At 33.8% G+C, this 20,837-nt stretch overlaps 3 protein-coding genes across 4 annotated transcripts; 1 reads left to right on the top strand and 2 right to left on the bottom strand.

The window, feature by feature from the left end:
- Window positions 1-667: 667 nt before the first annotated feature.
- On the bottom strand, window positions 668-4,480 carry PNKP (Polynucleotide kinase 3'-phosphatase). Its single transcript, XM_073093076.1, has 6 exons — window positions 4,130-4,480; window positions 3,358-4,052; window positions 2,605-2,874; window positions 2,107-2,256; window positions 1,103-1,308; window positions 668-854 (listed from the first exon to the last, which is right to left on the bottom strand). Exons 1-6 carry the CDS (start codon window positions 4,260-4,262, stop codon window positions 731-733), a joined length of 1,578 nt encoding a protein of 525 aa, XP_072949177.1. The 5' UTR covers window positions 4,263-4,480; the 3' UTR covers window positions 668-730.
- Window positions 4,481-4,952: 472 nt separating this feature from the next.
- Window positions 4,953-11,170, top strand: LOC140757400 (acetyl-coenzyme A transporter 1). The gene is given in 8 exon segments (XM_073093075.1): window positions 4,953-5,068; window positions 5,243-5,473; window positions 6,108-6,397; window positions 6,703-7,057; window positions 7,413-7,532; window positions 8,042-8,224; window positions 9,254-9,475; window positions 9,931-11,170. Coding segments are annotated over 7 exon segments (1,554 nt in total). The 5' UTR covers window positions 4,953-5,068; window positions 5,243-5,260; the 3' UTR covers window positions 10,102-11,170.
- A 3,495-nt stretch (window positions 11,171-14,665) lies between these two features.
- LOC140757399 (cationic amino acid transporter 4) lies at window positions 14,666-18,811 on the bottom strand. 2 transcript variants are annotated; one of them, XM_073093074.1, is made up of 7 exons: window positions 18,613-18,811; window positions 18,281-18,479; window positions 17,711-17,959; window positions 16,648-17,627; window positions 16,357-16,564; window positions 15,812-15,973; window positions 14,666-15,416 (listed from the first exon to the last, which is right to left on the bottom strand). In XM_073093074.1, exons 2-7 carry the CDS (start codon window positions 18,420-18,422, stop codon window positions 15,193-15,195), a joined length of 1,965 nt encoding a protein of 654 aa, XP_072949175.1. In that variant the 5' UTR covers window positions 18,423-18,479; window positions 18,613-18,811; the 3' UTR covers window positions 14,666-15,192. The 2 variants fall into 2 exon arrangements, with proteins under 2 accessions (XP_072949175.1, XP_072949174.1); XM_073093073.1 differs by having other exon boundaries at window positions 18,564-18,808.
- Window positions 18,812-20,837: the final 2,026 nt, after the last annotated feature.

The following is a 20,837-nucleotide window of genomic DNA, read 5'->3' as shown; positions in this document are numbered from 1 at the left end:
AATTAGTGGATGTATTAATTATTATTAATACCGATCGTAAAACTAGACAAAAATTAGCCTTACATTTGACGTACTTATACAATGTCTTAGTTCAGCGTTTCCCAACCTTTTTCAGTCCACGGACCCTTAGGAAATCAAGCACATTTTTCACGGACCCCCTTAAAAATGAAGAGCAAAAAAAAAACAATCCCCGCCAAAACAAAATTTGAAAGACCGATTTATGTATTATGTTTTTGTTTTTTTTTTTTAGATTAATAATAGTGTTATACATCATTGGATGCATCTTTTTTAATTTTTAAAATACCGTGTGCTCTTACATCATGTTTTTCTAATAAAACTGGTTTGCTGATTTTTCGTTTAGCGACTGTTTTGCATTTAATGAGCAATTTATGAATGGTCCGGAGATGATACCGCGGACCTCCTTACATATACTCGCGGACCCCCAGGTTGGGAAACGCGGTCTTAGTGTATGAAAACACCGCCTAAAGATCTCGCCTTTCTTTTTATTCATATGTGGAATCTGAACTTCAAAGTCATAGATTATTCATTATTTAACATTTTTATGTAGTAATAATTAATTAACCAATATAAAATAGTTACGACACAATGTCAGGAATGTGTAATAGTTGGTCGTCTCATAACTGTTTACATACAAATAAAACTCTGGTTTACCAATGGCCTGCATTTTTATTATAATAATAGTTGTAAGGTACCCTTGGAACATTCTTGTTTACTTTTCTAACAAATAAATTTTATAAATCTTCTCTGCTTCCTTGTCATCAAAAGATGGACTGATTTTCACTTCAATCACCTCTTTGAAACCTTCCGCTACAGTCGGTTCAACGAATTTATTTCTGCAAAAAGATAATCTGTATAGTACCCATAGTTTGAAATTATTAAACATCCCAGCTACCTGCTAACTAACCTAACCTGAACTTAAACTATAACATAACTATGAAAATATAATGACCATCACATATATGTAAAAATGAAAGTCCATTTTATTATTTGTAATAATTTGTATGACTGCATTGCCTAGCCAAGGTTCATTAAAAAATGGCCTAGAGTAAATATTAACAGCAATGATAAAAATACAACTTACTTATACATATTAAACACAATATCATTGACAGGTACATGATTAATCTTCATAATTTCTCTAAACTTGTTGTTATGTTGCGCGTGTGCCTTCGTGGTGGCCATCTTGGCGCAGCGACACTCCACCTTCATTTGTTTAGCGAGCGCCGTCCAGCGGCCGCGGGACTCCAGGTCTGGGTTCGTGCTGTCAACTATCACGCTTTTCCCTCTCTGTAAATGGAGAAAATAATATGTTTTAATATGTAACAAGCAGTGATAGCCCAGTGGTTAAGAAACTACGCCTCTGAATCGAGGGGTCCGAGGTTCAACCCCAGGCCTCTAAGTTTTCAATGTTATGTGCGTATTAGAAATTCATTATTACTTGCTTAAACTGTGAAGGAAAACATCGTGAGGAAACCTGCGTACTAGAGAAAAGTTTAAGAAAAAGTTTTCAAAGGTATGTAAAGTCTACCAATCCACACTTGGCTAGCGCAGTAGACTATGACTATGGTATTTTATCTCTATGTATGGTATGACTATGTAATATTCTCATTCTGAGAGGAGACCTGTGCCCTGTAGTGGGACAGTAATGGGTTGATGATGAATATGTAATAGACTCTCACTTACGAGTAATAAAAAAGTATAACTACCCTACTCGGGAGACAAACAGTAGGCGAAGCAAGAACTCCATCACTATGCGTTTCCTGAGGCGAAAAGTAAGAAACCAGGTTGAAGATGAGATAACTTTTGCCATTTTCTTTGTTTTAATAGTAAAAACCTTATTTTACCGAAAATTCACTGAGAATGAAGTGACTATTTGGGAGGTCCAAGGTTTTAAATTCCAGATACGCAACTCTGATTTGTCAAACCTTTGTTACACAGAACAGTTAGAAATTAATTATTAATTACTTAAACTGTGAAACAAAACATGATGTAGAAATTTGCACGCATGAACATTAATTAAAAACGTGTTCTCATAAGTGATCAATGAATTTCTCATTTTATTCTTAAAAATGGCCAGTTGCCCACCTCTATTATCCTGGTAGCTTCCGCAGCACATTTTTGCCATGAACCAAGAACATCTCTACAAACGGTTGCATATTGGTAATTAGATTTCTTTTCTATTTGTTTCGCTAAAAATGATTTGCCACTTCCTGGATAACCCACACAAACTAGAATCTGAAAAAAATGTTTAAAAAATGTATTTATTTAATAAATAGAGATTATATTATATTAGTCATGAGGACTAAAATGAAACCTAGGGCATCCAAACTTATCCATTGAAATGAGAATGCAGCAGTATAATACTATGTAGCAAATGATTAGCGTTTCTTAAAAGTTATTGTTTAGTAGCTGTACCCTTTTAGAAACAATCAAACACTAACTCCTTTTAATGACCAAACTCCTCCATTTGTAATTAATGAAAAATTCTTCACAATTATCCTGCAAATATTGTCGAATAACAGCAATGTAAAAGTTTGATCCTCAGGAACTTTATAAAAATAAATAATAATCAAAAATAATTACCTCTCTTTCCTTACTTATCAGTTTATCATGGAACGGTTCTGATTTCACTTCCATGGGTACAAAATCTGGTTTACTCATCTGTATATTTTTTAATGGATGCCCAAGGAAAAACTGTTCTGGTAAGTAAAACTTTAGGCCTAGATTTTCAGCAAAAAGCTTGTCAGCCATGGAATGATCCTTCTTTTTCCCTGGAGCCCAATTGGCCAGCCTACCTGCTGCGTCTCCACAGTAATAACTGTTATCCATGTCAACAGGTATAGAGTCATTTTTCTGTAAATAAGAAAAATTTACTTTAGTAATAATATTTCCATTACAGTCTACTTCGTAGACTACTGTACTTGTACTGTTTATTTCAAAGAATGATATTACACGATATTTTACTAAAACAGTGATTTGTTAACAAAAGATAACGATATTAACACTTAAAACCTGTAAAATTGTTACAGGGGTGTAACAATGTTACAGGGGTGTAATGTTACAGGGGTGTAACAATTTTACTATGATCAATGTGAAGGATTTCCTGGGGTTATAGACCAGATTATATCACTCTGTATTATAATGTTGAGGTTCTTATGAAAAATAATCAATGATGATGAAATTATGATTATAATTTCAATATCTTAAATACATATTACATTCATATAATTATGGCCCTTGTAATTCGTCTTACCAATTATTTTCCATTATTTGTACTGTTTCGGGAAATATAGATATTCAGCGATAAACTAAACCTAAAAAACAGAATTTTAATACCTTTTCCATTAAAGTTTTCCACATTCCTGTCATTGGTTTTCTATAAAACCCTCTTCCGGTTGCAATGTAGACTTGCACTGGTATATTCAATGTTTTTACTAGATTCTCAATTTTCTTTTTGAAATCAGCTATTTTAACTCTGCCATTCCCAATGGGCGCTTGATTACTTAGAATTATAACTTTGAATCCTTTCTTAATCTCATCGGCTAACTTTTGTGGAATTGTAGGGAATGCTATCTGCCAATCATTTGTGTCTACAGGGTGCACTTTACCAGACTTTGTCTTTATCAATGTTCCATCCATGTCAAAAGCAGCTATCTTAGCACTAGATTTTACTCCTTTGGAAGTGAAAATATACAAGTCACCATTATCGATTTCTTCCCAAATGTCGGCTAAAGATCCCTGCACTTCAGTTTTGTCTGTTTGTGGATCAGAATCTGCTCTCTTCATTTTTTTATGTGGTGAACTATCTTCTTCAAATTTTCTTTTCTTGGTTGTTTTTTCCTCACAATTATCAGGTGGCGGTTCGAACTCGATCACGTGGATGTATTGATTTAATAACACTTCGATTCTACTGCCATGCTCAACTTTGTACACATCTCCACTTTTTAGTGCAAATCCATCTAAGCCTGATGTATTTATACCCAGCTGCTTAACTTCCACTACGCATGCATCGCAATCAGCCGTAAGACTTACTGAAAGTAAATGAATGAATAAAGTTTTAAGTTGAAAACATGTAACTCTATGCTGTATCTTTGATAATTGCACTAACTTTGATTCCGAGAGCAAGACTGGTCCTTGATCTTCGTGAGCTTACTGCGGCCTATTATGGTTTCTACATTATGAGGTAATGCAATCGGCGCATGCGAATCTTTTAAACATCTTAAAAAACACTGCCGAATCATATCAGATACTGTAACATACGCTATATGTAGTTTATAGCCTCTTTACAATTTATCCACTTAATGAGATTGTTGTGTTAAAAATACAAAAAAAGGGGATATTTTAGATTTGTAATAAAATTATATTGCAGATATATATTTGCATGAGAATTTTAAATAAAATATTTTACAGAACATGAACAGCTGATCGACATTGTGGTTGTCAAATGTCATTATCAACAATGTCAAATACAGATCAAGGTTATCTATGAGCTTTAGGGTGCTTATCCACCAAAGGCGTGCGAGATAGATGTGCGAGGTCGAAGGTAAGCTAAGTTAAAAAATTAAAATCAATGATGGCATTTACAAAAAGTCTTTAGCACCTCGCTCGTAAGCATCGCACTTCACTCTGTGTTCTAAGTTTATTTATTATACCTTTTAGTTACCCTTTTGCTTCACTAGCGCCATTTGGCAGAGTTATTGACTCTTATTACTGCCCACAGATGGATACTTTTTCAACAGATCCTCTATACTCCATATGAGATGGATTTTTAATCCTGTCTGTCTTATTCTTGCTATACTAACGCCACCTTAATTTCACGAAATTCGATAGATACTTTTTAGACGCATATAAATAGTACTCTTTGCCTCTTCTTTGACTTACCGATAACATGATAAATGAGTCAAATGACATTATCACATGACAGTGACAGTAGAGAATTGAACAGATTTGTGGATTGACGTGACGTGTCGTGATTTTTTAATTAAATATATATTTACGCTACATGTTTAACTCTTTAACATAGTAGATACTGAAAATATAACTATTGGTAAATTATATTCTTTGTATAAATTAATACACTACAAAGTTGTCAATTAAAATATACTTCTAAAAGCGAAAATTAAGGTGATAATTATTATGAATGGAAATTTGTTCCACTGACGTGTGTTTATTTCGTTGGATATGAGAGAGAGAAATTAAGTACTTCCTTTTAATTTTCCAGGCAATTAAAACTGTTATAATGTCATTAACTAAAAGAAAAAGATCTTTAGAAAAGGAGCAGTTATTGGAGAATGGTGATACTACATTAAGTTCAGAATCGAGTAATATCAAAGGAGATGAATTGAATATTGCCGTATTATTATTTCTATACACACTTCAGGGAATCCCACTCGGGCTGGCGGGAGCCGTGCCTATGTTATTACAAAATCGAGGCATTACTTATACTCAACAAGTGAGAAATATATTTTTATACACTTTTCATTTATTATGTTTGATAGAAAACATTTGTTCAAGGTTTAACTTTAGAAGAAATTAAATAGGTTGACTAAAGATTTTCATTGAGGGCCGTAACCGCAACAGGAAATAGAGCGTAAAATTATCAGGTGGTTTTCACTGACGAAATATATTTAGAAGTTATGTTTTGTTTAATTCATTCTTACACTTGTTAGGTGTAACTATTTCTATTTATGTTAAATTTCAGTGAATGTATATTTCAAGCTAGGATTAATTTTCAAACATATATTTCAGTTAGTAAACATATAAGTGTAGCATGATCAAAAAGCAATTAAATTATCAAATCATGCAATTTAATTATGAGCATATGATAAGTTTATGATTACTTACTTAAATAGTAAGAGATAAAATTCTAAGGAAACCTACATATGAAAGACCTTTAAAGAAAACTTTTTACAGAGATATGTAAAATCTATCAATTCAAATTTGACCAATTTAGTAGCCTAATCCTTCTCATTCTAAGAGAAGTCCCATGCCCAGTTGTGGGACAAGAATGGGATGATAATGTTGAAATTTTTATTATACACTTTCCTTTTTAGTTAGTGTAAAAATATGTACCCTTTTCATTGCAGGCTGAGTTTAGTTTCGTATTCTGGCCTTTTAGTGTGAAGCTTTTATAGGCACCAGTAGTGGATGCCATATTTTGGCCAGAGTTCGGCCGACGGAAGACTTGGCTGGTACCAGTACAGTATTTAATAGGCTTCATGATGATCATAATGTCCAACAGTATCACTGATTGGCTTGGATCAAAGGATATAGCACCTTCAATGATGTACTTGACTATATCATTTGTATTCTTAAATTTCTTAGCTGCCACACAAGATATTGCTGTGGATGGTTGGGCTTTGACTATGCTAAAAAGGTAAGAGAAAGGTGTTAAAAAAATTATCTAACATTTTAATTTGATAACGTAGAAAATATAGTTCTATTTAGATTCAGATTCAGGTCTCTTAAAGTTTAATATTATTTCAACCAAGTAGCAAATTATATTATAAATTTCTTATTTTGAAATGGTTCATAAATACAGAATTTCACAGAGACAGATTACTTCAATACTTACTTACTTCAATATATTGTTAATCCATATTAACAATGCATGGAACATCAAAATTATGCTCAATGAAATCTCAATTGCTAAGTGCATAATAAGAAATAACTTTTTTTCAGGTGTAACGTAGGTCATGCATCAACTTGCAACACAGTAGGTCAAACAGCTGGTTACTTCCTCGGCTATGTTCTGTTCCTAGCTCTAGAATCTCCTTACTTCTGCAATAAGTATCTGCGCTCAGAGCCACAGGATGTTGGTCTTGTAACCCTATCGAGCTTCCTCTTTTTCTGGGGTTTGGTTTTCATATTTACAACAACGCTGGTTGCGATATTCAAACATGAGCAGAATGATGCAGCAGCTGGGGAGAACCCGGCAAGAGGTGTCAGTGATGTGGTGCATGCATATAAGCAATTGTATACAATTATCAAATTGCCGGCAGTCAGAACGTTAGTTTTAGTTCTGTTTACAGCGAAGGTAAGCCTAATCTTAGTAACACAATCAAATGTAATTTTAGTTGCCATTGTCAATACAAATGAGGATATCATTATATCAACAATGTTTTAAAAAAAAAATTGGAAATAATATATGATAGTGTTTATTATCATAGTTTCACAGGCTCATAAATTTTATATAATTCTTTTTATCATTACAGATAGTGAAAATATTTTATTGATTTACTATAATTCAAATAATATTCAACACCGTTTCAGCTTGTCTTTATAACTGTATAATTATGCTTTTTAATTATTGTACTTCAAAATATTAAATACATAATAATGGTATATTACATGTAAATATGTATATAAATACATGATAATTGCAATTTCAGCTTGGATTCTCTGCAAGTGATGCTGTGTCTGGCTTAAAGCTAGTGGAGGCAGGAGTTCCGAGGGAGGACATGGCACTCCTCGCAGTTCCCTTGGTGCCAGTGCAGATATTAATGCCTGTGGTTAGTACATTTGTAACATGTAATTTTAAATATACATTAGAATGTACTAACAATAGATATTTTATCGCCCTATATACATATGTTGTAGTATTATTTTATGAAACAATGCAATATCATTTGTCAAACGCTTTAATTTATATGCCGTTAGACGCGCTTCATTGATGACAATGTATTTTATAATCCCGCTTTATTTCATGATGTATAAGATGTTATAAATAAACGTGTATGTTCTGACATACGCACGTAACAAATTATACTACTTTAGTAATTCAATAAATATAATATTTTTTATATGCAATTTTTTTTCTGAGTAAACATCCTATAGAGAAAAGTAAATACAAATCGATGCGCGCAACTTTGACCAAAGTTAAAAATTATGTGTTACATCGGCGTCCGCAAATTCGCTCCTTGCTCAAAAATATACTCTTCTTTGTATTCTCAAACGCGTCTAAAGAAGTACCTTCAACTTTCAAGAAGTAATCTGATAATAATGATTTTTTATTTTCCAGATCCTAGCAAAGCATACAACTGGTCCGCAGCCGTTGTCGTTATGGTTACGCGCATATCCGCTGCGGCTGCTGGTGGGGCCGCTCGTGGCCTTCCTCGTGGCGCTCACGCCCAGCTGGCTCGGAGACTCTGGGCCGTCTTACTTCTATCTCTTTGTGCTTATGGCGATGTATGTGTTTCATCAGGTATGTGATATGAGACTACGGATAAAGGGAAAAAATTGGTCTTCTTTAAAGTTTTGTGATGTTTTGGCGGTGATGCATTGGCTGGAGTTGCACATATCCTGGTGAAAACTTTCAACAACATAACCCATCCGCGTTATAACTAAGTTCTAAAACGGAATTAATACATAATGTACAATTTTTAAGTTGCTAGTGTTCCTTTCAAATTTAGATGGTAGCAAATGTATAAATATATAAATTTGGGTTCTTCTACTGTTAGTTGGGCACATGTTAGCCAGTATTTTAATTCATCTCTACCTTTAAAATTGGTATCACGAGTTGCAACCTTGAAGGAAAAAGTCGTGAGTTTATAGGTTTTTAATCATTGTAACGTGATAAACGCTGTTTTTATGGCCCCAAGTGATTACGTACGTACTTGTGGCACTTGTTCATTAAGTATGTGCTTCAGAATTGATTAATCATTTGCATGCATAATAATGGATTTGTTATACTCGGACAGGATACAAATACTGAATAATCGATATTATTACCCGTATAATCAAATGCTTCAAGGTTGGATTTAACTCGTTTCTATAACAGCTAATTTTGTCATGGAGCCAGAATGTGCATAATTTAATTTTTCAATCTAAGCTATAGTCCGCGCCAAATTTCTAGTCCACTCTGAAGTTGTGCGCAGGTGTCAGTCACAGAGCCAATCAGGCCGAACACAACTTATTAACGCAACTATGTCCCCGCGAGCAGCGGAGGGTGCGGAGGGCCCCGCGCGGACTTCTGCGCTGATATCTACTATTTGCTCTTGCGACGCCACTCGTTTCTATATTCAGAGCGGACTAGAGATTTGTCTCTACCAATGTTCCTTAGAAATTTAGGCTAATATTTTTGAAGAGATTTTTATTTTAACTTGGTAACATAGATATGATGATGTGGAACTCTTGTATAGGGTGGTGTACTCTTGTTTATGTTACTTTAATTACTTATGTCACATAATTTCAATCTATAATTTATTCTATACAATTATTTAAAATCTTTCAGACATGTCTATACTGCATGTTCGTTGCGTGCATGGCATTCTACGCTAAGATATCGGACCCCACGGTGGGAGGGACCTACATGACGTTGCTCAACACGGTGTCGAACCTGGGCACGAACTGGCCGAACACGCTCGCGCTCTGGGCGGTCGACCACCTCACGTACAAGAGCTGCTCGCTACCTGAGATGGAGGATAACACCTGCTCGACACAAGTTGAGACTGATGTAAGTACTATATCATCACCAGGAGGCCTACCACCATCTTTTAAAAATCATGATTGTTCAGGAAAGTTTTATTTAAATATTGCATCAACATTATTTTGTTTCGTACCACGACCTCCTTAAAACACTTTTGTTTTATTCCTGCCCAGTGATGTAAAATAATGAGTATTTTCTATATTCCTTACCCAAAATGAAACGAGACATCGAAGCTAATTGACATCTCTTTCGCACCACGATCTTGATTATGTTCCGTCATACGCACTTAAACCCTTATTCATTTTTCGCTTATCTACTGTATAAAACCAACAGAAATTGACATATTATGCTTAAAAAAATAATTTCTTCCAAAAAAAAATGAATAATTTCGACCGACATCATACAAAACTGCTTATTGTAATATTGTAAAAACAATCACATTTACACAAACATAATCATTTAAACATAATATTTTTTTTCAGTTATGCAAGGAAAAAGGCGGTACGTGCGACATTACAATAGATGGATTCTACATAGAAATCGTCCTGTGTTTAGTAGTTGGCTTCCTATGGCTGCAATGGGGCCGTAAAACTATTAGCAGGCTGCAACGGCTACCAATGTCTGCCTGGCAAATATCCCGGTTCAACAGATAAGACTGAAATCTCAATTAGATAATGTATAACTAATACAATAACAGGTCTTGAGATTAAGTCCTGTGTTTTCGCGTGTGTACTATGTATATAGTAATATACAATCTAATTCTTACTTGTATACTTATTGTTGTGAGGAATGTACCAATTACGATTGGATACCATCTAAAGGTGCATTGTGTATTGCCGGCTGACTTTTTCAAATTCCATTCAATCATCAATCATTAATTTTTTAAATTCAAAATAGGTTCTTTACAGAGCACTTTCTGAATGTAATTAAAACTAGCACCACTTCACAAGGTGTTCTCTTATGGAGAAGAAGCGGCAAAAGAAACTCCATAACACACATCTTTTAAAAAATGCATTTCAGTTGTTAAGCATTGCAAAGCATTTGTTACAAAGTTTAGACAGGACTCCTGTTCTATATTGATGCTTTTGCCCGCGGCTTCGCTCGCGTTACGAAGTAATATTTTCATCCCCTATTTTATCCACTTGTGGGTAGAATTGATCAAAATCCTTTCTTAGCGGATGTGTACGTCATAACATCTACCTGCATGCCAAATTTCAGCCCGATCCGTTCATTCGTTTGAGCTGTGCGTTGATAGATCACTATGTTAGTCAGACACCTTTGAGTTATATATATATTATTATTATTTCTTTATATTATAGGAGTAGCAGACGAGCATGCAGTCCACCTGATGGTAAGTGGTTACTGTCGCCCATGGTCATCTGTAATCAACCCCAGATAGGATTAGATATTCCTACCTAAGATCGGCCACAGATGCGTCGCTACCCCTGAAGACTAAGCTGGAACGCCTCGGAAAAGTCTGTCTCCCTTACCACACCCTTCAAACCGGAACACAGCAGCGCCTAACACTGGTTATTAGGTAGAAATAGGTGTGGCGGTGGTGCCGCCGGAATCGAACCACAAGGGGGTTCTACCACCTTCAGTATATATTTAGATTGGTAAGATACCCATAGTTGAAAGTGAACCCATAACTAACAAAAGGTGGACTGCTGGCTCATGTGCTATTTGTGTTAAATGAAGAAAGTTTTGCACCTATAGTAAATAATAAAAATGTGAAAAGGGCATCAATTTCTAATTTAGTGTTAATTCTCAATATTGTGCGAGTACCATTCATTGATATAATATGGGGCCTTTAATATTTTTGCATGTGATTTTTTTTAACTTATTTGTGATCGTTTATCCAGTTTTAAATTTCTTCCAGTGATATAGTCAAATATAATATTATAACGAAATACATATTTTATCGATGTCGATGATTGAATTATAACAAAAACTGCTTATAAGTACAAAATTAGGTTAATATTTTATTTATAGAAATAACTTATAGTAAACCTACAGTAAACTTGGGGTAAAATCCACTTATAGTAGGTACATAATTTTTATTAATCGAAATCTTGTATATACCTACTTACGGGTATCTATTTCCCAAATACGACAAAGTTGTCAAAAATTGGTAGATTGGAGTTGGTACATACCTCAAACAGTTTTAAGAACTATGATGAAATGGTTTTGTATTTAGCAATATATCTGTATCTATTTCTAGATGAAACTATTAGTTTTCTTATGTATTCTATCAAATTAAGACCAGGTGTGATAATTAGTTTTGTTTAATTAGAAAAAAACTATTGTAGTAGTAATAGTATGTAATTTCTAAAATATTAACTTTACTCTGAATCGTAATTCGAGATGTTAACAAAGTTATAAGAATATAAAGGATACTTTAAGTAATATTTCAATGATTAATTCGACTGGAAAGTATGATATTGATAACGTTGTGTTATGAATTTTAATCTTCGAATCCTTATGTCCAAGATTAAATTTCAGGTACGCAACTTTAGAAGTCATACGTGTATCACAAATTTATTATTATTTGCTTCAACAAATTACTTATTTATATTATTGGACAGTATAAAAGACAATGGCCAAAACCTTTTATTACACAGAATAAAAAAAAAGCCTTTTAATGCACACCATATTACGTTAACGAAAGATACCATCTATTAGAATTGATAAACAAGTCGCAAGAATTTCTCAATTTATTTTTTATATCACAAATTATGAATCAGAGTATAGTAAAAAAAAACCTAAATATTAGTTGATATTATATCCTTTTCTATGGTATAGCGTTATTACTGAAGTATTTGTATATAAAAATGTACAACATTAGTTTAAATTTGTGGAGCGTGTATTATAATTTATTGGTGATGTATTATATTGTTAGGTTGAACCTGTAATTCTTATTCCAATTAGTTGTATTACTTCTGTTGTGAATAATTGATCGTCAATTTGATCCCCAGTTAAATTGAAAATTAGAATTAGTTAAATTATAGAGTGAGTGTAACTACTCTAATTGTTTCTTGATTATTTGTTTAATATTCGCGCAAAATTTTATGACCCTTTGATCTTTCGGTGTTTGCATACATGCTTAATGCTATAGTAAACTATAGTATAGTACTTCTATCTGCCCTTGCATATTACCCAGCGCGTAAGAATCACTTGCTAACTATTAAAATATTCTTCCTATTCAGAAATGGGACTTCTATGCGGTCATAAAGTTTGGTCATTTTGCGTGTCTTCGTTGCAATTTATCGTTGCAGTTTTATTTAAGGAAAAGAAATATAATATGCAATATTTTTTGGGTTGCGCATTTATTATGCATTTAAAAGTTCTACGGCCAGCTATATAGGGTCAGAAGCTACTATTTACCACGATATTACGGTTGCTTATTGATACCAAGTGACAAAACAAAAATACTATGTCAGAAATAATAAAAAAACTGGTCGCTTCCAAATTGTGTGTGGCTAAAAATTGTGAGTGTTTATAAATTGTATCCTTATATTACTTTATACAAACGCTATATGTTAAAAGCATCTCTGTTTAAGAACATAATTCGTACATTAAATGATCGATGTAACATTCTAGTTCATACCTACACTCGTGTGAACAGATTTCAATATTAATTGGTAGATTGTTTGTCTTATTGTGTGTATAGAATAAGTTTTTTTAACATACAAAATATTTCTTTAAAAGGAAACCTTAATATGTGATGTGGATGATTTGTTGCGTCACATTAATTACATGTATTTCCAATATTAATCCATTCACGTTTTGGTATAGTACAAAATAAACAATCGAATAAGTTTAACTTAAAAATCATTAACTTGTTAAACATCTTAAACTTTACTTACATTTTTAGATTATAATGTATTTGTGAAATACAGGGATTGAAACAACCATTAATGTCAGTATTTTTTATATTCACATCTGATCATATTATACACATCAACATTATTTAAAATATACACATACTCTAATAACAATACAATTGCATGCGTAATTTAAATCATTTGGATATTATCAGCTCTAACACATAACTCTCCAATATGAGTAACATTTAATATCTATATTGGACTACGAACGGCCTGTGGTTTATGGCGTTTAATGACGTCATACGTTTGAGTAAGGGTAATTCATTCAATGTCATTAGTAATATTAAATGTTGATAACAAATATACCTATTTAAAAAGGTTGGTCAAAAACAACAGGTACTCACAAGAATTTGGAAAACTTAAATAATAAAAACTCAAATTATATTTTTATTAAAACACATATAAAAGAAGTAATATTAAAAATATATAATTTAAATGCAAAATCCATAGTCTTATTACTACTTAATGATCTTTCAAAACGTATGACAATGGGAGGAACTTAAAAAATACCAAACAATTTACATCTGAACATGAATCATGTATAAATATAAGTTTAAATGCCTCTGGAAGAGCTCTTTTTATACATGTATGCAATGTTATATACATTTCGTAAAATTAGCATACACTGGTGCGTTAAGAACCTAATAATATACTTTGTGCTATAACACGTTACATAGGTATTCATAACATCTAGTAAGTATTGGTTATGTTATTAAATATTTTAAGTTTTTGTTATATACTTTAAATTCTATAAATAATCAACATGAAATTGGCAAACATTGACATAAATGCAACACTTAATCATAAAACGTTTTCATTATGGTAAATATATAATGTGGTCACAATTTGGAATCAAAATTAAAGTTAAATTTGTAAATCTTTCCGTTTGTATTCATTCATTAATTTACAATATATTGTAAACTCAATGTACTGCAACGTCATGTATTGCAAGTAATGGTTATGTTAATTTATATTATAATTGACCGCAAAATAATTTAAATAACAGGAAAATATTTTTAAATAAAATTACTTATTAATTACCTATCATGTTTCTCATTTACCCACAACTAGATTAATGCGAAAGCACACTTATACGGCAGAAAATACACACAAAAATGTATAAATGTTTCATTGTAAAATATTTGGTGTTCATAAATATTGAATTAGTAGATACTCATAACTATGGTACTGTGTATTTGCTGTGTAAAATCTTGTATTGCTATATTGTAATATAGCAATACAAGATTTTTGGCAGTCACGGTATGCAAGATTCAGAAGTAAAACATTGACAAATATAGATCAACACAACAAGGATACAAGATATATTATTAAGTGATTTTATATATTAACAATTTAATCATACTCTTCTTTAATAGGAAAAAGTATATCCAAGGGAAGTCACAGAGAGCATAGCAAGTTATTTAGATAAATAAAATAAATCGCTTGTTGCAGAAGCACACGATTATAATATTTTATCATGGTCAGAATTTCTACTACGATCCTAAGTGAATATACCTTGAACTTTCCTTACACGGTTAAATATTCATTCAAATCTAAATTGAGACTAGATTATGACTAGAATAAAATTTAATTTAAGTCTTTTCTACATAATGGAACTGTCGCTTAGGATACTGCCTTATACTTAATGTTTATTAAACTTTTTTCACTTTAAATGTTGAATGGAGCTCATGGGTTATAATAAACTCCAGAATGAAAGGCAATTTGTATATAGATTTCATAATATACCTATACTTAACATCCTATTCTACTCGAAAGTAAACTGTCACATAAACGATTCAATCTTTTCCATTATCCGATGCAAGTGTGTAGAAAGAATCGAAATGGTATAGCTTAGAATCAAGGGTCCCGCCTAGCGAGTTCGTCGTCGCTGATGATGGGTTTCCGGTCGTCCCCCTTGCCGCGGCCGAGGCGCGCCACGCGCCGCGCCAGCGAGCTGGTCTTGTCCACCGCGCCCCAGCCGCCGCCGCCGCCGCTGCCGCTGCCCGAACGGGACAGTAGACCTGTCACACCCTCGCCCAGCTTGCTGTGGTGGATCCCGTACAGGAAGTACAGGAGAAGGCCTGGAATTCAGTATTTCTTTATTTAGTAATTTTTCAATTAATACGTTTGTACTGGAGCAACCTTATTGGCCTTCAGATTTTTATTGTAATTGCTTCCCGTGATAAGTAAAAAAAAAAATAGTTATAGTCGCAGATACTCAGATAGTTACCACTTCTTGTGATTCATAATTTATTAGTTTAGAATAGTTTTGATTTTATTCACTTTGCCCGTTCAAACTGACAATAAACTATATAAGAGTGTGTACTGTGTCGCGCATATTTACACGCACATACGCGAACTCACTGGAAAAGCTGTCATAGTACCTTTAGGTTAATGTTTAACACTCAACTTGCTACTTACCCCTTTTTTCCTTAAGCAATACAAATTGCGTTAAGTAGGTATATCGACAACGTACCGAAAGTCATCCAAATAGCAAATCGAGCCCAGGTGAGAGAATTAAGGTTGATCATCAGTTCCAAGTTAAGCATCACGCTAATGGCAGGCAGCAACGGTACCCAGGGCACACGGAAAGGCAACTTCATCGGATTCTGCTGATGAGCCCAAATTATCACTAGACCTAAAAATACAGGAAGCAAGTTAGAATTTTAAAATTAAGGCACTGACACTTAAAAAAAGACTTGAAAAAATTCGTTAAGGAAAAATGCCAAATTTTTAAAATATACGTCTTGCTACTCTACTATATTCTTTGTCATCGTCATCACGATGTGAATGTCGTACACCTACACCAGTTCTATTATGAGACTGCAAAAGCCTAGTTCTATTCCATGTCTAGTTTAGTTCTCAGAGGTTTTGACTAAATAAGTCTTACGGCCTTTAAATCACAATTGCAATAAACCGAAAATGATAGCTGCATTTTCGCTATCAAAATTTAGTAACCACTTACCAACAAACCTTAAAATTTGTAAGATTGATTAGAGTGTAAATAAAATAAATACTTACATGCTATAATGATAGTCAGGAGAATGAAAGTGGGCAGCAGCGCCCAATGACCGGCCGGCTCCGCCAAGAAGTAGTTGTGCACGCAAAGGGCTGCAGTAGCCAGGGTAAAGATGTACACCCAAGTTGTCACCGGTGCTCTGCCTCCGGTAAGCGGTTCCAACCACGCATATTCAGGGCGCAGACGGCCTACCATGAGAGCTTCAAACATCTGGAATTTATATAAAATTTAGAGTTATATACCGACACCGATATAGACCGACAGAGAAATGCTAGTTAGATATAGGAGTTTACCTCCGAAGAAGAAGATCCTCCGTCAGTTCCGGGTGTGCCGGTGGCAGAACTGTCTTCACGATCTCCAGGTGATTCCAATTGGGGAACGCTAAAATGTTTATCATCTAAAGCCGGCGTAGGACGATAGCGAAGAATGATAACAGCAGCGCTTACGATGGTATATGCAAGTAATGTCCCAATAGACATAAACTCTACTAGCTTTTCTAGATCAAACAATAATGCTATTATAGCAGAAGATAAACCAGAAATGATAAGGTTAGAAATGGGTATTTGTGATTTGTTATTGACGTCGCTGAGAAAGCCGAACAGTAAACCGTCAGCTGACATGGCGTATAAGCAACGAGGTAAAGAAAATAGTGATCCCAATAAAGTAGTCGTCATCCCACATACTGCACCTACGGCGACCGCATATTTTGCCCAGTCGGCGTGAACTTCGCCTAATGCTGCCGGTAAAGCAGCTTCGGGTACAATATTCTTATATGGTACCATCAGCGTCAGCGCTACAGCTACCAGAATATAAATTATTCCGACCAATGACATGGACAGAATCGTTGCGATTGGAATTGATCGCGTAGGATCCTTGGCCTCTTCGCTTGATGCGGATATACTATCGAAACCCACATATGCATAGAAGCATGTTGCTGCACCTGCCATTACGCCTTTGAATCCAAACGGCATGAAACCTCCATTTTCCTCGGACCAATTATTACAGTCGGCATAATAGAAGCCCAAAAATATAACGAGTGATATCACCAGAAGGTTAAGAATAGTAAGGCCATTATTGATATAGGCAGAAGTTTTCACTCCAACAGCCAGAATCAACGAAGCAACTATACAAATCAAGAACGCCAATACATCTGGATATGTGCTAAGTAACGTTTCATGAAGTTCTCCTGTTATCGAAATTGTGGCATTGGTGATAGCACCATGTAGCATTTCGTCTAAGTATCCTGACCAAGCTCTCGCCACCGATGCGGCACCTGAAAAATAGATTTTTAGATATAAATAAACAAAAACTTGCATGCAATAACAAACCAATTCAGACTAACTTGATGCTACTTACCTATTATATATTCGAGTATAATATTCCAGCCAATTATGAACGCCCAAAATTCCCCAAGACTGACGTAAGTGTATGCATAAGCACTACCAGCTCTTGGTATTCTCGTCCCAAACTCAGCGTAGCATAGAGCTGCTAGCATGGATGTTACACCAGCAAGTAAGAAACTAACAGCTGTTGCTGGTCCAGACATGTAACGTGCAACTGTTCCCGTCAACACATATATGCCAGCACCGACCATATGACCCACACCTAGAAACAATACATTAATAGGAAAATAACACATATACACCACAATAGCACAAAATACAAGTTAAAATAGGTCTTAGGTGCCTCCGCTAGAGCGAAAGTGCATATAGGCAATAAAGGTACAAAGAGGAAGATCCTATCTCACTAGCATTATAATTATTATTTAATTCACAAAATCAGTGGTGAATACATAAAGGAAATAACGAACGGATTAGATAACAATGACCATTAACATTAACTGTAACGGATCACGAGGGAACTTACACAACTGAAAGTTCATTAATATAGTCAATGTAAAAGATAATTCTATTAAAAACTACTTACCTAGTAAAGTAATATCGAAAGTGGTAAGGCAGCGATTAAGCGGAGTATCCAACGAGTCCCCATATAGTGGTTTACGACGATTCATTTTATGACAAAATCCCGATAGGACATGTCCTAGGATTTTGTGTCTAGCGCCTGGCATTTTATCTAATGATTTCTATGCACACTGAATATAAAACTCCACTTTGAAGAAATTGAGCTGAAATAATTAATAGGACACTAATAACGCTTAGGTACTTGCTATTTTCATAGCACAACTGCGATACTAATTAATACATCTTACATTTAACAGCAAACAATCATCAGGTTATTTCACTTTAATTCTGTGATACCTGAATATAATGCACAGTCGTCGACGCTACAATTGGTGTAACTCCCAGTTTAGTACTTATTTGTGAACCAGCTGATGTTTGTGTGATATCTTTCAGCGAGAGAGACTACAGCGCCGGCGCGCGAATTGAATCGATTAAGTATCTACTTGCACGGCAATAATACTATTTACGTTATGTGTGGGCATGGCGTAGAATGATTACGGAATATGGAAAGTTCAAATTAAAATACCATCCATTTAATATACCACCTATTTTCATAACACTGTTTTATAAAACATTGCAATAAATATAAACCTAATTTTTAAACAAAATTTAACATGTAACAATATGAATACGAAGTTAAGTTTTATCGTGTGTAACATATAAGTTACTATAGCAACGCATTTGTTTCATTTAATACTTTCGTTTGGGTTTACTTCTGAAAGAGCACAAAAATATTTATCTACATCGTAAACAACAGGTAGATAAGTAGTTCTTAACGAGGTGCGCTGACCTGGAACTGGTGAACTAATTTCGCTTTTCTAGAGTCTGCGCATAAAAATAGTTCAAAACGAAGTGCGCTATGGAATAAAAAATGTATTTCCCATCACCTCTTTAGACTTCATAAAAAAAAACTATATAGAGAACTTGTCATGTAGGTATTTAAATGGTATATGGCAGTCCGCCCTACTATTACTGATAGCCTGGAGCTTTAAGCAGACAATCTGGAAATCTCTGTCTTAAGACTGCGTAGGTACCTACTTATTTTTGTTCTGAGATAAGATACTTAACGTCCCCCGAAAACCAGTATTTGCAATGTACTATGAAAAAAGGTTTTAAAAAAATGTTTAAGGCGAATTATCAAGCCGAATTTAAAACATAAATATCACTCATAGCTTTTAATGAATGAAGAAAACGGGTGAAGTCAGTAGGTACATTTAAAAATGATACAACAAAGCCAGTTTCAAGTGTTTTAATGGCAATTCTATGTCACTTCGATTACAAAACATAAGTAATTAGAACATAATACAACATTGTATCTATAACAAATATACAATTCTAATTTCTAGTATGAATGTTTTAGCTTTCATTATTTAACATAACTAGGTAAATGTGTAGATATATCGTTACTCCACTTAATTTGTGCAACAAGCGACAAAATATTTGTGCCATAAAAACTAATTACAGTTGTGTTTAGCTAATACTAGTAGGTACTATTATAAAATCAATTTTCACCAAGTTAAATAAATAAATAAACCATCTTTTCATCGCTAAGTATTTATTTGTAAGTCTCTACCTGTACGTTTACATCTATCTCTGTTTACTTACGTATCGTTTACGTTGACTTTTAACAAATACATATTCATAATATCTAGATATTCTTTCTCTAAATGCTTATGGACATGATTAAGTAAATACAATAGGTACATATTTTATATAGTTAGGAAGTAGTTTATTATCCAAATATCATTTTTGTACTTTTTACATTTTTGTATCATAAGTTTGTTTGACGGTGAAGATTGTAATGTGAATCAAATTCATGCTATAGCGAAAGAAACGAGGTATACAGATGTACCTCTGTACTCTTATTGGATTGAATTTAAACTACTGAAATTCGGCATTTTCGTAAATACGAATCGTTAACCTTTTATGGATTTTAGTCACGCATATCGTTTTGGTTACAAATAATAGTTTGTGCAACTGATTTGCCCGATTTAACTCCAAAGAGTATAATTCACGCATACTTATAATAAAAAATATTTCTCTTATTGATAATAATAGCAAGGGGAATGAAAATGTAATTTTGGTACTCAATCTTGTATTCATTGAAATTTTGATAGAGATTTACCAAAAACTTTGCAAACTTGGTATAAAGACCGTGTACACAAAAGTACCCATTCCCGTATCAATCCTGTGGTTGGCTTTTTGCTATTGAGGATTAAACTAGAAACAATTTTAATATTACATCAATGTGTCATTTTTCGTGACGTTCCGGATTAATAACTTTGTCTATTACACTCGCTGAAGACTACGTGTTAAAATCGAAATAACTATCGTAATTCGTCTATAGGTACATCTATGTTTCTATTCTAACATCGTGTATTTTCAAACTAAGCTAGATAAAACCAATCTTGTATATTACGATATTTGAGGACTATTTAACAATTACGGGAAGGGTTCACACATCAGGGAGATTACTATCATTACATTAGCCCACATTTTAACTCTAGGTTTAATATTACATT

This window comes from Epargyreus clarus, unplaced genomic scaffold, assembly GCF_041222505.1.
Source record: "Epargyreus clarus isolate Ecla_fem2 unplaced genomic scaffold, WU_Ecla_fem_2.2 ptg000004l, whole genome shotgun sequence".
NCBI classification, from domain to species: domain Eukaryota; kingdom Metazoa; phylum Arthropoda; class Insecta; order Lepidoptera; family Hesperiidae; genus Epargyreus; species Epargyreus clarus.
This window is presented reverse-complemented; position numbering and strand designations above follow the sequence as displayed.

Bases quoted from the DNA above. Each gene is read 5' to 3' on its own strand.
- PNKP (XM_073093076.1), bottom strand. From the start codon at position 4,262: ATGATTCGGCAGTGTTTTTTAAGATGTTTAAAAGATTCGCATGCGCCG. The intron at 2,257-2,604 runs GTAATTATTTTT...CATTTTTTTCAG, and splicing joins TGATAAGTAAGGAAAGAGAG to ATTCTAGTTTGTGTGGGTTA. The intron at 1,309-2,106 runs GTGGGCAACTGG...CTCCATTTACAG, and splicing joins AAGCTACCAGGATAATAGAG to AGAGGGAAAAGCGTGATAGT.
- LOC140757399 (XM_073093074.1), bottom strand. From the start codon at position 18,422: ATGCCAGGCGCTAGACACAAAATCCTAGGACATGTCCTATCGGGATTT. The intron at 17,628-17,710 runs GTAAGTAGCATC...TCTATTTTTCAG, and splicing joins TATACTCGAATATATAATAG to GTGCCGCATCGGTGGCGAGA. The intron at 15,417-15,811 runs GTACGTTGTCGA...ACTGAATTCCAG, and splicing joins TGCTATTTGGATGACTTTCG to GCCTTCTCCTGTACTTCCTG.